Source organism: Taurulus bubalis, assembly GCF_910589615.1.
Source record: "Taurulus bubalis genome assembly, chromosome: 12".
In the NCBI taxonomy this organism is placed as follows: Eukaryota; Metazoa; Chordata; class Actinopteri; order Perciformes; family Cottidae; genus Taurulus; species Taurulus bubalis.
In genome coordinates, this window is record NC_136600.1 from 2,227,969 (window position 1) to 2,245,000 (window position 17,032).

Sequence of the window (17,032 nt, forward strand, 5' to 3'; positions counted from 1 at the left end):
GCAAGAGCATAATCTGGTGACTAGTTAATTAGTTGAGAATGTAACAGGTCAATCAGGCCCATGCAAACAGTTTAACCTGAGTCCGACCTCAGCCACAGTGTGGTCAGTAGCAGAGCAATTCGGTGGCAGTAAACATGTCTGTCCTGGTGGAGGTGCAGGTTACACATGGACTCCCACCCCTGGCAGATTTATGTGTGCTCTGACAGCAGGGGCTTCCACCTGCACAAACACGTCCTGACTGCGGCTCATTGTGCTAACAAGACCTGCAGCGGATCCCTGTACACAGCCTCTCCACGAGCTGCAGGACTCTGAAACCACACACCACAGGGAGCATGTCTCTCTCACACACCCACACACACACATGCACACACACACACACGTACGCACACACACGTGTACACACACACACGCACCTACGCACACACACACACACACACACCTACGCACACACACACACACACACTTACACACACACACCTACACACACACACACACCTACACAGTACACACACCTACACACACACACGCACACACATGCACACACACACGCACCTACGCACACACACACACACACACACACACACACGCACCTAGGCACACACACACACACACACACATGCACACACACACACACGCACACACACACACACACATGCACACACACACACGCACTTACGCACACACACACACACACACACACACACACACACACACACGCACCTACGCACACACACACACACACGCACACACACACACATGCACACACACACGCACCTACGCACACACACACACACACACACACACACACACACACACACACACACACACACACGCACCTACGCACACACACACACACACACACACACACACACACACACACACACATGCACACACACACACGCACCTACGCACACACACACACACACACACACACACACACACACACACACACACACACACACACACACACACACACGCACCTACACACACGCACTAGATTTTGTCTTCTTTTACCTTGAAGATGTTTGAGGTTTGTAGATCTTCATGACCCCACCTGCTACACTCAGATCACAGTGAAAACGTTGCATGTTCAGATAGAAGACACAGAATCCAGTAAAACAGATGTTTGTCTGTCGTTCACCATCATTGAGTCTGAGGGTCGTTGTCAGGAGGGGAAAGTAAAGCTGTTGCTGCTGACTTTAGTTGCAGCCACTGTCCATTCCGAACTGAGTAATGTAGGACTCACCCAACAAAGTTATGTTGGTATTCTGTGAATGATGACGTTCTACGTTCAAAGAGAAACGTACTTCCATATCCTCCACCTCGCTACATGAAGAACGCTCCACTGGATGTACATTCCTCAGGATTCTTGGCCTCCTTTTTTTTATCAGTTGTCATTTTTTGTGCAGAAATGTTTTGGTCAACTTAAGTTGATGGTCAATAATACGTTTGCAAGTTAATAGTTAACAACTAACTCATCATCAACAAATCATTTGTTGTCATGTCATGACTCTTTATCAATAAAGTCACTTCTGCTTTTTTTCTCTCGTACAAGCCGCATTCTTGTGTCATCACAAGTTGCAATGTGTTTAGCTCTTTTGCCACTGTATGAATCAACTAAACCGCTTCCAACGAACGACTGGGTTCACTCCTTGCTGCATGTCATGTCCCCGTCTCTCACTGCATGTCCTGCCTGTGTCTCTGCTGTCACAGAAATACAAGCAAATGCCAAGAAACTGCTACTTTATAATAATGTTTTTAAGAAGACATCACATTTCTCATCTTACGATCTTTTACTAATCATTTGTAAATATATATTTAGACTCAATAAATAATGAAAATGAAAACCCAAATGTGTTCATGATTCATTGGTTACAGTAAAATGCGTGCCAATACTTTTTCCTTTTTTGACCCGTGCGGTTTATATATTGGTGCGGCTGATTTGGGGATTTCGATTTGTTAGCTCGTGAGCTTGTGCTAACTGCAGCTAGCTTATAAACTGTCGCGGCTTGTTCATGATTAAATACGACTTTTTCTTTCAATTTAGTAGATGCGGCGTATAACCCGCATTTTACGGTATCTGAAAGGACTTCGGGGCAACTGCGGCTCAGTGGTGGAGCGGGGTCGTCTTTTAATCAGATCCCCGGCTCCTCTATGTCGACGTGTCCTCGGGCGAGACACCTAACCCCAAATTGCTCCCGCAGGCTGTTCCTGCGGTGCGTGAATGGGTATGGATGTCTAGATGGAGTCCTGGTGGACAGGTGGCACCTTGCATGGTAGCCCCTCCCATCAGTGTATGAATGAGTGTGCGTGGGTGAATGATGACAAGTAGTGTTAAAGAGCTTTAAGTGGTCAAAGACTTGAAAAGACACTCACAGCGGCTACCTGTCCACACAGAGTGGTGGTGATGACGTTTACAGTAGCACTGAAACACTAGTCATGTCATGTTAATATGCAGCTACAATACGACACACATTTCACGCTGTATGCACATTTTCAAAATGCCGTGTCACTCTATCTAGTAATTGCAGAGAAATGTGGGACCTTGACATTACTCGTGTGAATCGCTCGGTGGGGTCGTGCTCCTGCGAGCTGTAAAAAGTGTCTTTTGGCCGGATGCTTGCCGGGGTCCTGGAGGTGTTAAATAGGTCATCGTGGGCAGAGCGGGGCAGAGCGCCGCCTTTAGACCGCCTGTCTGCATTGCTGGGGCGGTGGAGGGGTTCAGTGCCAGGAGTCATTTGGATTGACCCCTCCCCCCCCCCAAACACACACACACACACACACATATGCAAGTGTGCACGTATGCACCTGTTGCATTTTAAAATAACAAGCATATCCACATACATGAATATGCGGTAGCTCTGGAGAAACATGGCAAGCATGCAGTTTGGGTGCGAAAGAAATATTTAAACCATGATAACTTTCAGAGTAAATAAAGAAATGGAGGAAAATCCCATTCACACACGTCCATTAGTCTTTGCCGTCTCTGCTAGCTGAGTGAATGTGTGCGTGTGAAGGCCGAGGCCCCGCTTGCTGCTCCACGTTCCTTTTTTTTTTGGGTGACCAACTTGGCAAATTCTTGGTCTTGGGATAGAGACATCACTCTGTCATGGACACCCCACTTATCTAGCGCTCACAGAGTATCGGAACGGGCCGCCACGGCGTCGTCTGCCCTTCAACAATCAACAGCAGTCCTCACACTCATAACTGCCTCTCCTCAGCTCCTTGACATCGATGCTGCCACCGCCACTGACAATTTGTCTATTTGCCACTCAGAGAGCTTGGCGCTAATGTCTCACAGAGTTACGGCCAGCGGCGTGGAGACACATGAAGCAGAGCGGCCTTTTTCACAAACCAACATGCAGCTTTTCATATTGGAGACTCTGATCCACATGAACTCTGCTGGGAAAGGGTTTGTATTTAACCAGATGATTTAGTAGATTTGTTAAGTGAAAGTGAATAACCATCTCACATCACTGACTATGATGTCAGCAATCACTTCTGCTTTAATGGGAGACACTACAGGGGAAATGGTTAAGTAATAACAACAAAATAATATGAAACTCCATGAAACGTCCACAAATTAATATAGAAATGAGACATTATCTTATTAAAGATGTGCTAATTTGCACACAATTCCAGAACAGAAATCTGAACATTGCATAAAGCCTTACTGTCAACGGCCATAACAATCATTTTCTTAATGTTTTCAGTAATACAATGTTGTATAAATTAGGCTCTGAATGTTGTCTGAACAAACACTTCTGTAGGAACCTTCGGACTATAGAGAGGAATGAAAGTTGGTGGACGTAAGAGCTGCTGAAGACTTCTGGCTCAGAGTCTGAGAAAAAAACTAATTTAGAGAAAACTACCTTTAAAAATATGTTTTGAATGAAACTGCCTCCGTGGATTAGTTACATTGAGTTAAATATTAAGATAAGATTAAAAAAAAAAAATATATATGAAAATGAGGCATTCTCTAATGATCACTTTTTGAGAATTTAGAAACAATCTACAAATGAATCACCTAAACCTGTATTTTCATGTTTGGTGTTTATTTCCACTAGTGTGAAAGAAGACGTGTTATAGAAGCTAAATAGCCCCAAATCTCAAAATTGGCAAGTGCATGAAAAACTATATTTTTTATCGTCCCCAAATGCAAGTGTTTCCATCGTATTCTTGTCAAATGTATAAAGTATTCAAAGTACAGAAGTATAAAAGTAAAATTACTATAAGTACTATAAATATTAAATTCATAGCTATTTTATCATTGGATTCTTTTTGCTGATCTGTATGTCACGGGGTAGTTTAAGGCGTGGACCCAAATGCAGACGCAACGGTTCTAAAGTGAATTTATTTAACAGAAACAAGACAGGCTTCCAAAAACACTGGATCAAGGGCAGGAATAGGAATCAAAACGGGGATCAAAAACTGGTACGGGAACGACCAGGGAACACACCGACTAACACGCAGTAACACACAGAACGACCCGACAACGGGACAGGAGACAGACAGGGTTTACATACAAGGGGAAGGTGATTGGAGGAGCAGGAAACAATCAGGGACAAGGCAGACAATCAGCAGACAATCACAGGGGCAGGAAGTGCAGGGAACACAGAGGACACACAATACAAGGACTTCACAATAAAACAGGAAACAAGACAAACCTACATCATGACACTGTAAGTAGCATTTTATGTTGTTGTTGGTTGAGGAAGTCATTTTGACCTAAGTATATATTGGTAGTTTAATCTTCAACAGGGTGTTGTGTTATTGAAGATCATCATATAAAATGTCTAAGAAATTAAGCGTCCCTTTGAAATGTAGAGTGGATGTATTAATTAGCATTACAATGGAAATACTTAAATGGTAATTGAGCGACCAACCAAATCGTTTGTTATTGTTGTTGTCACAAATTCTAAAACTTGCCGATCAAAACATAACCAATTGTTTCAAAAAAATTAACAAATACAGTACAGTACAAAGTCTGTCTGTGAAAAATCATTTGCAACATTAGTGTTACCTGCATTTTTAACAGCTCATGATGTCATCACCCTAAAAGATGGGGAAGGATTTTGTGTTATTGTGGTCACATAAAAGTAATTCATAGTGTTGTTTGATTGCTATTCGGTATTTGGTTTATACATTGTTTGCTTTGTCCTGTATTATGTTCGCTAAGCCAGAAATTTGAAGCTGTATAATAAGTTCCTACAAAGTGTCTTTTTAGCTCGGATGCCTCTCGGCAAGAAGAATACATTTGTGGAAAATTGCTTTGTGAAAACGTGCATGTATTTGAAATTGTAATCCCCATTCTTACAAAATGTATTGGTAATCTGATTACGTCTTTTTTTCTGTGACGTATTACAGTTAACTTTTTTGATATCCTAATTACATAATGCTGTTTGATGTAATGTGTAAGTGCTTAAACTACCAAAAACTACTTAAAGACCAAAGTAGCCAAACCGTCGCAAATTCAGAGACACATTCATAGTAAGAGCATCTGCAACCTTTGCATATGCAAAAGCTCTGAACATTAGTTTCACGCTTTAATACTAGTTCTCTGAGACCTAGACACATCGGTCTAATTCAGTTTCTGGGTCAACTCGATCGATCACGCTCCTCTGTCATTTGCGCACATTATTCCTTTTACCATTTCTCAACCTCAGCCTGTTTTAGTTTTCTCCAACGAAACTGAAGCCTCGCGTTGAGCTTCGGTTTCTGATTGATTGGCATTCCGGTGAGGCAAATGCATGTCCAGTTTTCATATTTGTCCTGTTGGAGCGGGAAGTGTAAGCTGATATTTCACCTCAGAGCCTGCTTATTCCTCCCTGGTCTTTGGTTACCGGAGGGCAGGACTTGCCGGAGGGTGAGCGGATTGACACGTGTGGCGTGTGGACGGTCAGGTGCAGAAAGGAGGCACTAATTTAGTGGCTCTGAGAGTCTATTTTAGGCCTGTTGAGGTTTCATGTGTCCGACGCTGTCAGACTCACAGCCATCTGTCATTGTATCAGTGCTGTGTTTAAATGCACAGACTATTTTCTACTTAACACAACTTGTTTTGGATAAACTCATAACAGGTCATGATCTTCCAAATGAAAACTCATCTTCTGAATGATCACTGGTTTTACATTTTCATCGACTATCAACTATCACCATTGCGCGAAGGTGCAGGTACGTTATGACCATGTGAAGATGACTTTCTTTGGTGGGCTGAAAACTCTATCACTCAAACACCTGTGGCTTGATTTTTCTGATGACTTGCACAAATCAGAATTCAGATTCCTAGTAGGACTATACTGTGCACCAGCAATATTGCTTGGACAAAAAATAGATGTATTTGAAACCAGTGGCTGCCTTGAAGAACTTTAAATCTTAAAATAACCGTTGACATGCATGCAGATACACATCCACCACACACTGTTCTGTATACACATTGTAGCATTTTAACAAACAATTGCCAATCGACAACATTATCATTCCAATCAGTCACGCTTCTGGTCATTTGACAAACATAAATATATTATTTCCTCTCCTTTTAGCTCTGGTTTGGTCTCCAGCAACTCCTGAGGAAAAGTCTGTATTGGCATCAAGCTGGTTGGTGGTCTAGACTTTCGACACTGTAGCTGTATCTGCAGACTCGGCATGGACGGGCATTGGGGGTCCGGGCCCGCCAACTGACACCTGGACAAGCATTGTAATGGATATTACACACACACACACACACACACACACACACGCGTGCGCGTGGCCCGATGAGTTGCAAACGACTCTCTCGCTAGAATTAACAACTTCTCAGACCCTTTTAGCAATGAGCTGCTCAGAGTAAACCATCTTTTCTGGCAGCAGCGTCTCTCGCGCCGTCTCTCACTGTGCACAGGTGTTACTATGGTTACGGGAAATCATCATTAGTGTCGCCAGGTCATTTCCCCCGGGGGGCTTTGTCCTGAACATGTACGTATAGCTCCGGGATAATTTGACACGAAAGCCAATGTGAAGCTTGAATGTGAAATACTGACATGTTGCAGTGGATGGCGGAGTGCTGGCTAACTACTTTTATATTACATATGTAATCTGTAAAGAACAGTTTTTAAGGTTGCATGTCAACTTCGTTCAAAAATGAAATCTCAGGGTACCATTGGGAAAACACATCTATTCAAAATACAACACACATTGGTTAATTGAAAAGACATAGACACACACCTGAAAACACTTACTTACACAACTGAACACCAATCAGCCAGCAACAAAAAGACCTCAGTTAAGCCATTTTGACAACTTTGCAAGCATGGAGGCAGGGAGAGCTAGAGGAAGAGGAAGAGGAAGAGGAGGACAGAGAGAGAGAGGAGGACGTGGTCAAAGAGGCGACGCAAGGACCATTATTTCATCATTATTACCATTATTCATCCATAATAAGGACATTCCGACTGGCAAACAGGTATGTCTTCAACTCTCTACTCTACTCAGACTGTATCTAGAGTATTTACAGTGCTGTACCATATCACGTTACTGTATCACATGTATTGTATTCCAGGGTGGCTAATGCTCCTTTTTCAACAAAAGTGGTAGTTTTGTGAAACATACCGTGATAACGTGTTGAGATGTTTCAGTACTGTGTATGGTAAATACAGTGAAGTTCAGTATACACAGTACTGTAAAAAAGAAGCAAATGAGAACAATTTGTGGTTTCATTTTTCTACAGAATGGCTAGAAGACCTACTGGGGGTGGACGCCAACGCCTGTTCACCCAACAGCAGGAACTTGCCATAGTGAACCTAGTCAGAGCAAACAATGCAATCTGTCTCCACCAGCTACAGCAACAAATACCTGCCGATGGGCAAGTCAACAACATAAATCGAGTATGCATTACAACTATCAGACGGCTCTTGGTAAAGCACAACATGACCATGAAGCAACTGTACAGGGTCCCATCTGAGAGGAACGGTGTCAGGGTCAAAGAACGTCGACATGAACATGTACAGGTAAGTGTTTCAGTCCTTTACATATACGATAAAGAATGGGTGCAGTCCAGTAACAGATGAATATGTACCACTGGATTAGTACCACATAAACACATTCAGGTACCTGTGTGGTGGGGTGGGTCGGTTCTGTATATGTAGTAGTGTAAGTGTGTGCTTTGAGTAAAGCCATCCACAATATGTATTTTTTGTTACAGAGAATCTTGGGCATGGATGGAGCTGCCCAGCCGCATGAATGTATTTACATTGACGAGGCTGGATTCAACCTTAGCAAAAACAGACGACGGGGACGAAATATAATTGGCCAAAGGGCAATTTTGCACATCCCGGGGCAGCACGGGGGAAACATCCCAATGTGTGCTGCCATAAGTCTTCGAGGGCTACTGCACCATCATGCCAAACTGGGTTCCTATAATGCGCAACACATAATCACATTTCTAGATGCACTTCATGATGCAGTTGTACCGGATGGACCAGAGCAGCCCGGGTTTGTTGTTGTCTGGGATAATGTTAGTTTCCATCGGGCTGCTCTGGTCCAGAACTGGTTCACCAACCATGATCAATTTGAAGTTCTGTACTTGCCCCCTTACTCGCCATTTCTAAATCCTGTAGAGGAATTCTTTTCCACTTGGAGATGGCGCGTGTGGTAGTAAATTAAATGTCTATTTTGCCGATGAACGGCCCCACCCGGCCGGTGGGCGTTCCGCCAATGGATAACGCTCTCGACTTTTACTGAGTACTCCCAAATCTCAGTCTGATGGCTCACTCAGGAAATCCCCAGGAATCACAGATGAACAGAGGCAGGCTGATGATGTGTTCCACGCCAGTTTATTCACAAACAGCAAGTTTATGAACAAAACGATTGGTTCCGGCTGGCAACAGAATAAAAAAGTATAGGTTCCCCCTCGTTCTGCAATGCCCCAATGGACTTGTGCTCTCACAAACACGAGTCATACTCACTCAATTGTACGTCATCAAACCCTCCGCCATATGACCGCCAACCACATGCCCGTATGCCTCTTCTGCAGGCAATGGAACAGGCCTGTGGAGACATCGAGGTGAGGTCAATCCAGGGATGGATTCGCCACACAAGGGGATATTTTCCCCGATGCTTAGCGAGAGAAGACATTGCTTGTGATGTTGATGAGATCCTGTGGCCAGACCCCAACAGACGGCAGGATCCATAAGCCCACTTGCGCACATTTGTGTTTTTCTGTGTTTACAGTAGTGTATTGTTTGTTTTATTTTTGATTTAACTGAATTTACTGTACTGTAAAATATACTAATGTAATGATTTTGAATTCAGTATTTCATTTTTTGGGTTGTTGTGAAAACATGCCCTCTATGGAACTGAATAAAAACATTGAAAACAAAAGACTGCAGTTTTTTTTATATAAAGTAGACTAGTGTGTTGCTGCTGATCTGATCATATGATGCAAGTGGGTATCATTTTGTCATCAGAGTGACATATTGACAAAGGATTGTTAGGTTTTGATAGCAGAGTTTCAATTTGACATAGATGCAAATGGTTTATTTCCCAGTGTTGTGTCTTATTTGCTTGTGTGTAGAGTTTTGACACAATGAGCCAAATTTAGCAAAACGTGTGTAAGCAATAGGCAAAAACTGTAAACTGCTGATTCAAACGTCACAGATACAGCAACATTTCAAAGAAATAATCATCCTGAAAGTGCTTTTTTTCGAGGCGGACCTGAAACCTGTATGTCATCTTCATTTTCTCTTAACCAGTAACATCCAGACTGATATTTACACATCTGAACAAAATCTCACATGTGTAATTTTTTATTATAACACCCAAATGATTCAACTAGCCCCAGTGGTTGCAGAGATACATCCTTTTTAGTTTGGGCATGACATTTTCTAGGAAAGGGCCTAAAAATAGGGTGGTTTCCAAAAGGTTAAGTCCCTACACTATGATCAGTAGTAAAATCTCATGGCGACTGCATGATTCCTCCTTTTTTCGTTTCAATGCAACTTCTAGCTTGTGTTCAAGACACCACTCGAGGACAGCAGAGAATATCAGACGCTTCTGGCCTACAACCGCCAACTGTAAGCAGACTTTGATGTTGAATATCAAACGTGTTGATTAATGTTGGATCAAAAGCTCCATCCTCCAATTCCTATTCGCCGAGTTGAGACCGGGCTCCAGAGAAACATTCATGTCGGGCCAAAACAAGCTAACGTTTGTCAGTCGAACAGTGAGAGATAGTTCTGGAAAATATTTATTCTTGGAAACAACAAGACTCGGTTGCAGGGAAACAGACTGACACCTGAAGCAGGGCCTCTCAATGTGGCCGCCCCGCTGGAACGTCCATCCCATCATGCACGGTCCTGCATGTTGCAGATAAACCAGGCTGTGTTGTTTCAGACCCACTACGGCTGCACAAATGTGATGTTTAAAAGCCAGGAGATATTCAAATCGGAGGCCCTCATTAAGCTCAGTTATTTATGTTCATCTAAACCCCCACATGGCAACCCTGCCAGTCATATCAAATGTCTCCGGCGGTGCGGTGGTCGTGAATCGTCGTCTAAATAACAGCAGCTGTGAGGGCCTGTCCAGTCGGGCTGACTGATGTCTTGGCTAAGGATGCTCCTGGATCACAATAAAACTGTCACAGACATTTTATCATTCGCATTCCCCGCTCAGGACATTTCCACACATCTTAAATTTCCATGAGACGAGCAGCAAGATGGACACGTTCTCATCTTGCCAACTTGAATACTGAACATCCTCTCATGCATATTTCACTCCTCTCTTGTCTTTCATTATCTCTATTAACCCGAGAACACTAATGTGTGTGTATATGTATAACTGATAAAAATAAAATTGTTATAAATAACAATAGAATAATTGAAAATATATAATGTTTATACTGTATATATGTTATACACAAGGATATCTCAGAGGGTGACTTCATTTGACCGTTGATGCAACGGCACTACCTTCTGTAGCAACACTCAGACTGTCCTCAAAACAAAACATTTTAAAGCACATTTCCTCTGACATGGTGGATGGACGGGCCAACAAAGCATGTGACTGGGACAACTATACTCTTCACAGTTTACATCCAACGCCAACGTTCAGGAACAACGCAGGAAGTAGTAGGAAGAACATCGATATAAACCAAACGCTGGATTATGTTCAGTGATAGCGTTTTTAAAATTCATTTTATGATTCCTCCTATCTGTGCATGCAAACAACAACAATGTTAATGTTAGGGAACGATCGTGGTTACGGGATAATGCTCTGGTTTCCTTCAGACTCACTCCACACCTATCCACAGTGTTGGGGTAACGAGTTACAAAGTAACGGATTACAGTAACGATATTACTATTATAGGTAACGAAGTAAAGTAGCGCATTACACTCAAAATATTGGTAACTGCACTACTTTACTAGACCTCAGGAACGCGCTTTCCTGCGTTACCCAAGACATTTTTACCCGTCCGAAACGTTCGTGAGTCACACAACACTTCCTGCATGAATAATCTATCACAGAACTCCGATCTGAGTGATTTGAGTGACGTAGCTGCTGGTGCGTAGAAGGAGGGAAGCGGGGAATGGATGAGACGGAGACGGAGACAGGAGAGTTCAGTCAGTGGCGATATTCTCATTATTTTAACTTTGTTGCTCGAAAGGGTGAAAATATTAGTGTAAAATGAACTTTATGTTCAGGCGAGAGGTTCAACTTCTTTCAACTGCTGCCAACTCAATGAGCCTGCTAATTTTTTTTGAGTGTCGTGCCCGGATTCCTGATGAACCACGTGACCAGCAGTTCAGAGCCCAACCACCTCCAGTCACACTGACTTTTTTGATTTTGAAGAGGAGTTTTTCTACACGGCAGAAACAGAAGTCATGGAGTACTTAAAAATGGCCGTATCCAACTGGGAGGTTCTGTTTATTTAGGCAATGATGAAGTGGATTTTCTGTTTATTTAATTGCATTTTCTGTTTCTATTTTTTGGGTTAAGTGCATTTCTGTTTCTATTTTCTGGGGAAAAGTGCCATTTATTTTTCTATTTTTCTTAAACCACTACAATGATTCCTATAACAAGCTGGTTTTGTTCTTAGGAGTCGGCCCCCATTTGGTTTAGTGGGGTCTCATGTTTCCAAAAGCCTGTTTTAATGTGTTATGCTGTTTGACCTGAATGTCCCCACCATACACAGCCTCTTGTATCCTGTTGTTTGTGCATTTTAAAGTGAGGCATATTTCTTTGGTCAGACAGTGTGAACAGGGTTAATGTTCCTTCAAGTTAATGGCTGAGTTTTATATGCCATTTTGTGTTACATGTTTACAATACACTATGTGGAAAGGCTAAGATGAAATGAAAAGAGATGAAAATAAAGTGATGAAAGGGCCATGATGTTTGTCCATGCATCTTTGCGGTTAATTTGCTTAAAAAAATGGAAAATAAAGTAACTTTTCAAATGCAGTAACTAGTAAAGTAATCTAGTTACAATTTTCAGAAGTAACTAGTAACTTTTCTGAGTAACTACCCCAACACTGCCTATCCACCGACCCTTACTTTACACTTCGCTCTGAATGCTGTTGCACATTGTCGTCACGTCAGTCAACAATTGTCCATTATGGGCAATATTTTCTCTTTCTTTCCAACAACTAACATTAATTTAGCCATGACCGCGATCTTTCCCCAACCAAGTATTTTACTTAAACCAATCCAATGCTTACCATTGAAATGTGAAATTGTCATATGACAACTTTTTTGTTGCAGACATCGGTTTTGGAAGTTGTAGATGTACGATGTTGTCCAGCTGAGAGAACCATCCAATAAGAAGACATACATGTTTCATGCCTTTTTTTTCATTTTGTAGATTTGCGTTGACTTATGACAAGATGTCTCCAGAGGATGAATCCTATTATTATCTCTCTCTTGCTCCATACTCCATACAGTGTCTTTCTCCCCCCACCTACCTGTGCCAGTCACCTGACTCTGACATCCAGTCTATTCTCTCACCTGTTTCTACTTTCCCTCAGTGCACAGCTGGTCCTTTACCCATTGTCAGAGTTGCTTCCTGTCTCTACATTCTAACCTCCTGAAACCTGAAACTTGTTACCAGACAGTTTTTGAACCTCAAATCTGTTGAATCTCTTTACATTTGCTTGCCTTTTGCGGTTCCAACCCTTGTCTGCCTCACTGAGCCTCGTGTGCCTCCAACTTGAACAATAAATTCCTGAACTGAATCAGTGTCTCATTTGGGTTCTATTGCTGTCGCGCCAGCCGAGACGCCGGCCTTTCCTTTAGTGCCACCATCAGGTCGCAATGTTAATGTTCATCTCCAGTCCAATTAGTATATACACTTTGTTCTCTCCAACACATTTTGTATTGTGTGAACGTTGCTAGCCTCTTGTGTTTGGACTGTTATCTCCTTTTATTGCTGTCTAAGGTTTTTAACATGATACATCCAAAGTTGATCTAACCCGTAGACAGTGATGCTGCGTAAAAACACCCTTGATGTGGATCACAGTCTGCGGCCAGGGTGGATGTTGCCGCCGATACGACGGCTCCGTCCGCTCTGCAGCCCTCCTGGGTGGGCGAGGCGGCCATGGCCTAACGCGGTAATCTCCACGACAGGCTCAGCCCTTTGTTCCTCTTCAAAGGATCCCTGAAAAGGAAATACCCACCTCAGGTTTTACAACCAGAGTTAGCCGCTCAGACAGAGCAGACAAGTCCCCTCACCAGAGACCAGAATCCACAGTCCATTAAAGACGCTCAATGGCCGGATGACAGATTCACTTTTTTTATCTTTTTCCTTGTGCGTTTGATGTGTTAGCAGAACTCAGGCGTTGTTGAGGCTCCATGCGTATGTCTGCACATGCACATGGCCGAGCAGAAGGGATAGTTTCACTCTTATCTGAACGCAGGTCATTGGAGGTCAGACGGATCAAGGCCATGACAATACAACTAGACATACATGGACCTATCCTTTTAACCTTTGACCCCGCCCCCGGCCTTCAACCCTGACCGCTGACACAAACACAGAGCGAGGGATGGAAGGAGGGCCGAGGGAATCATTGGGGATGAATTGACATGGTGATACAAAAGCACTGGAAGTGGGAAAAAAAGACAAATACTGAATCTGAAAAATATCTTTTAAAAAAACACTTGTTTATTTGATTTAATTTAAAACTTAAAAATCAAGACATGCTGTTTTGGAATTTTTTTGTACTTTATGCACACATATAAACAACGACAATAATAATAATACTACTATTAGTAATAGTAATAATCATACATTTGTATGTGGCATCTTTTCAAAAACACAGTTACAAAGGGCTTTCCACCAAAAACAGAACACATTTAAAACACAAAGAGAATGAAATGAATGCCAAAAAGTAAATAAATAAATAACAATGAACAAAAAAAAGCAATTCTAAAGAAATGGTCTTAAAAGTTGAGACGGATCTCCTCAGACGTCGTTCATCATTCGGGTCGTTCCAGAGGCTAAAAGAAGAATCTTCTCACTGAGGAGCTCAGCATGCAGGAGAGGAAATATGATTGATAACTTGCAGATCCATGGACAAGCAAACACACACATTTCATTATGATTGATATGATTGATGACACATTGCACTTTTACTAGTATAACACACGACAGCTGATGTTCATTTAAATCTTGAAGCTGAACATATCAATACATTTTGTATATTATGTTGGTTATATGACGACCTGTAATGTAAAAGGGTTCGCTGCTGTTTGTAGGAAACCTCTTTAGTAATTTTCAAAAATGTATGTCCAATGAATGACTGGATGGATGAATCTCGAGAAACTCCCCATCTTAGTTGGCAAAAGTCTCTCTTCAGCCAACTTTTAGAATTGTGCTGTTACGGTGCTTATGAATATCAATGTGCTGCAGTCCAGACACATCAGACGGGGCCCGTAAACAGGGAATAAATGTAATTGCGCACACTCAACCTTTGGCCTCTACATCCTAACACATTAACCAATGTTATCCCTCCCTCGTTCAGTTGTTCATTCCTGCTGGTGGATGTATGCCGTACATGTGTTGTATACGTTGACATGAACACCGCGTGAACACAATCCGCCCGGCAGAAGCAGGGCTGCATGTCACCCTGACACGCAGACTAATGCAGGAACAAGCAGGACAGGGATTAAGGGAAAGTCCTACACGGGATTCCATTATGTTGCTGCGGTCGTGATGGAGACCAGGCAGGTGTGCTGCAACAATGAGCTCTTTCAGATGGACAAGTGTGTGTGTGTGTGTGTGTGTGTGTGTGTGTCAGTACATGAGTGTATGCTGGCACGTGTGTGTCATCATTTTCATATTTAAAGTAGTATTAAAAAGATGTTGATATGGTGAATATGGTAGCAACATGATGGTAACTTACATATCCAGCAGACATTAATGTAACAATGTTCAACTTCCTTCTAGCGAGTGGACATATGTTGGTTCTTAGCAGCTAAATGCTGCTCTATGTTCGCCAGCTGACTGATTCTGGCTGCTGCAGCGGGTTTATCAGAGCTTTGTCACAGAAAACAGCTGCTGCTTCTGGAACCGAGGTTTATGAAAGTGCAGACCCCCAAAAAATTAACAACCTTAAAACAATGAGCTAATAGATGCTAACAGACGCTTTAGAGCTGAGGCAGAGGGACTCCATTCAAGTTACACCATCCATTGTCAATGTGAAAATATGAATTAGTGCAGCCTTTAAAGATTTTAAGATTGTCCACAATAAATGAATTGTCTTCATATTCACAAGACCATCTTTTTTTCCCCTGTGACAATGTTATTATGCATTATATGGTGCTCGCCAATGTGTCTCAAGATAAACGCTCTAAAATGTTCTGCCGATATCACATAGACATGTCTTTACAGTGAGACTATCGCAGTAACTGTCAACGTTGTCAGGATGAGTCGGGTCTCAGTGAGACGTGGACAGCATGGGCCTGTATCCCACACCTGATGTGTTTATTTTACTCGCGTGTCTCACACAACAGAAACGCTCTCATTTCAGTCTATGCCGATGTCTTCACCGGCTCTGTGTGGGCGCTCTGTCTTCTCATTGGTTCATGCGAGGACGTAGTAAGTGACAATTTTGTCAACAATACACATGTAAACATGAGGTTGATGCTGGATAAAAAGATACAGAATAACTGTGTCACTTGCTGCAGAGCCGTGGAGGTGACGGCGTCTGCTGTGTGTTTACTTCCGTTTGCTGTTCGTCAAACACGCGTCTCAAACGATGAAGGTGGCAAACTGTTTTCCCCCACGGACACAGAGTCTATGGTTTCCCCCAAAGCTGTGTTGTGACAGACTCGCCCTCGGTGAGTTCGGAATCGGCAGGCAGTCGATGGCAGAATAACATGTGAAATACAAGTTATTCTGAGAAAGCGTGAGTCACACTAGAGCAGTGTTTTTCAACCTTTTTTGAGCCGCGGCACATTTTCTACAATAAAAAAATCCCGCCCGCGCCACACGGACAACCCAAAAAGTTAAAAAATGTCACATTGTAGCATAATACAGCGTGTATATGATAGGTAAGTATTGCGCTACCTACTGGCATGGAAGAGTATTTCATTACTAGACCAGCCACTATATTGTAGCTCAGATGCGGCAACTAAATAATATATTATGGACCAATTAAGTGAAATTAGACATTTTCCCACGGCATACCTGACGATCTCTCACTGTCTCTCTCTCACGATCTCTCACTGTTGAAAATCCCTGCACTAGAGGTCCTTGAGCATGCAACCATAACTGGTTCAAAATATTCTGCTGTTTGCTGCAGCAGAATGAGAGATTAGCCGTGGACGGACACAGAGGTGCACACTCACTCACTTGACGTGATATATGCTCGGCAGGAGAAAAGACCAGCTATGAAAAAGGGTTTGTAGGCCTTCACATAACAACAAAACAATGCGTTATCTTGGAATACTGACATGCGATAACGAGATAACGGTTTGACGTCTCTACGCAACAAACATAATTACATCCTTACAAATGTAAACGTGAGCGTCACCATAACATTGTTATCTTTGAGCGCATAAATATAAATAA

The 17,032-nt window shown here is 42.5% G+C and overlaps 1 protein-coding gene across 1 annotated transcript in view; it reads left to right on the forward strand.

Annotated features, from left to right (window-relative positions):
- Positions 1 to 7,898: 7,898 nt before the first annotated feature.
- Positions 7,899 to 17,032, forward strand: part of LOC306745191 (dynein regulatory complex subunit 4-like) — a gene marked incomplete at both ends in the record, with an annotated part of 25,947 nt that continues 16,813 nt past the window's right edge. The window contains 2 exons of the mRNA XM_079227943.1: positions 7,899 to 7,979; positions 9,005 to 9,034. Coding sequence (XP_079084069.1) covers positions 7,899 to 7,979; positions 9,005 to 9,034 — 111 coding nt within the window. The remainder of the gene's footprint in view (positions 7,980 to 9,004; positions 9,035 to 17,032) is intronic.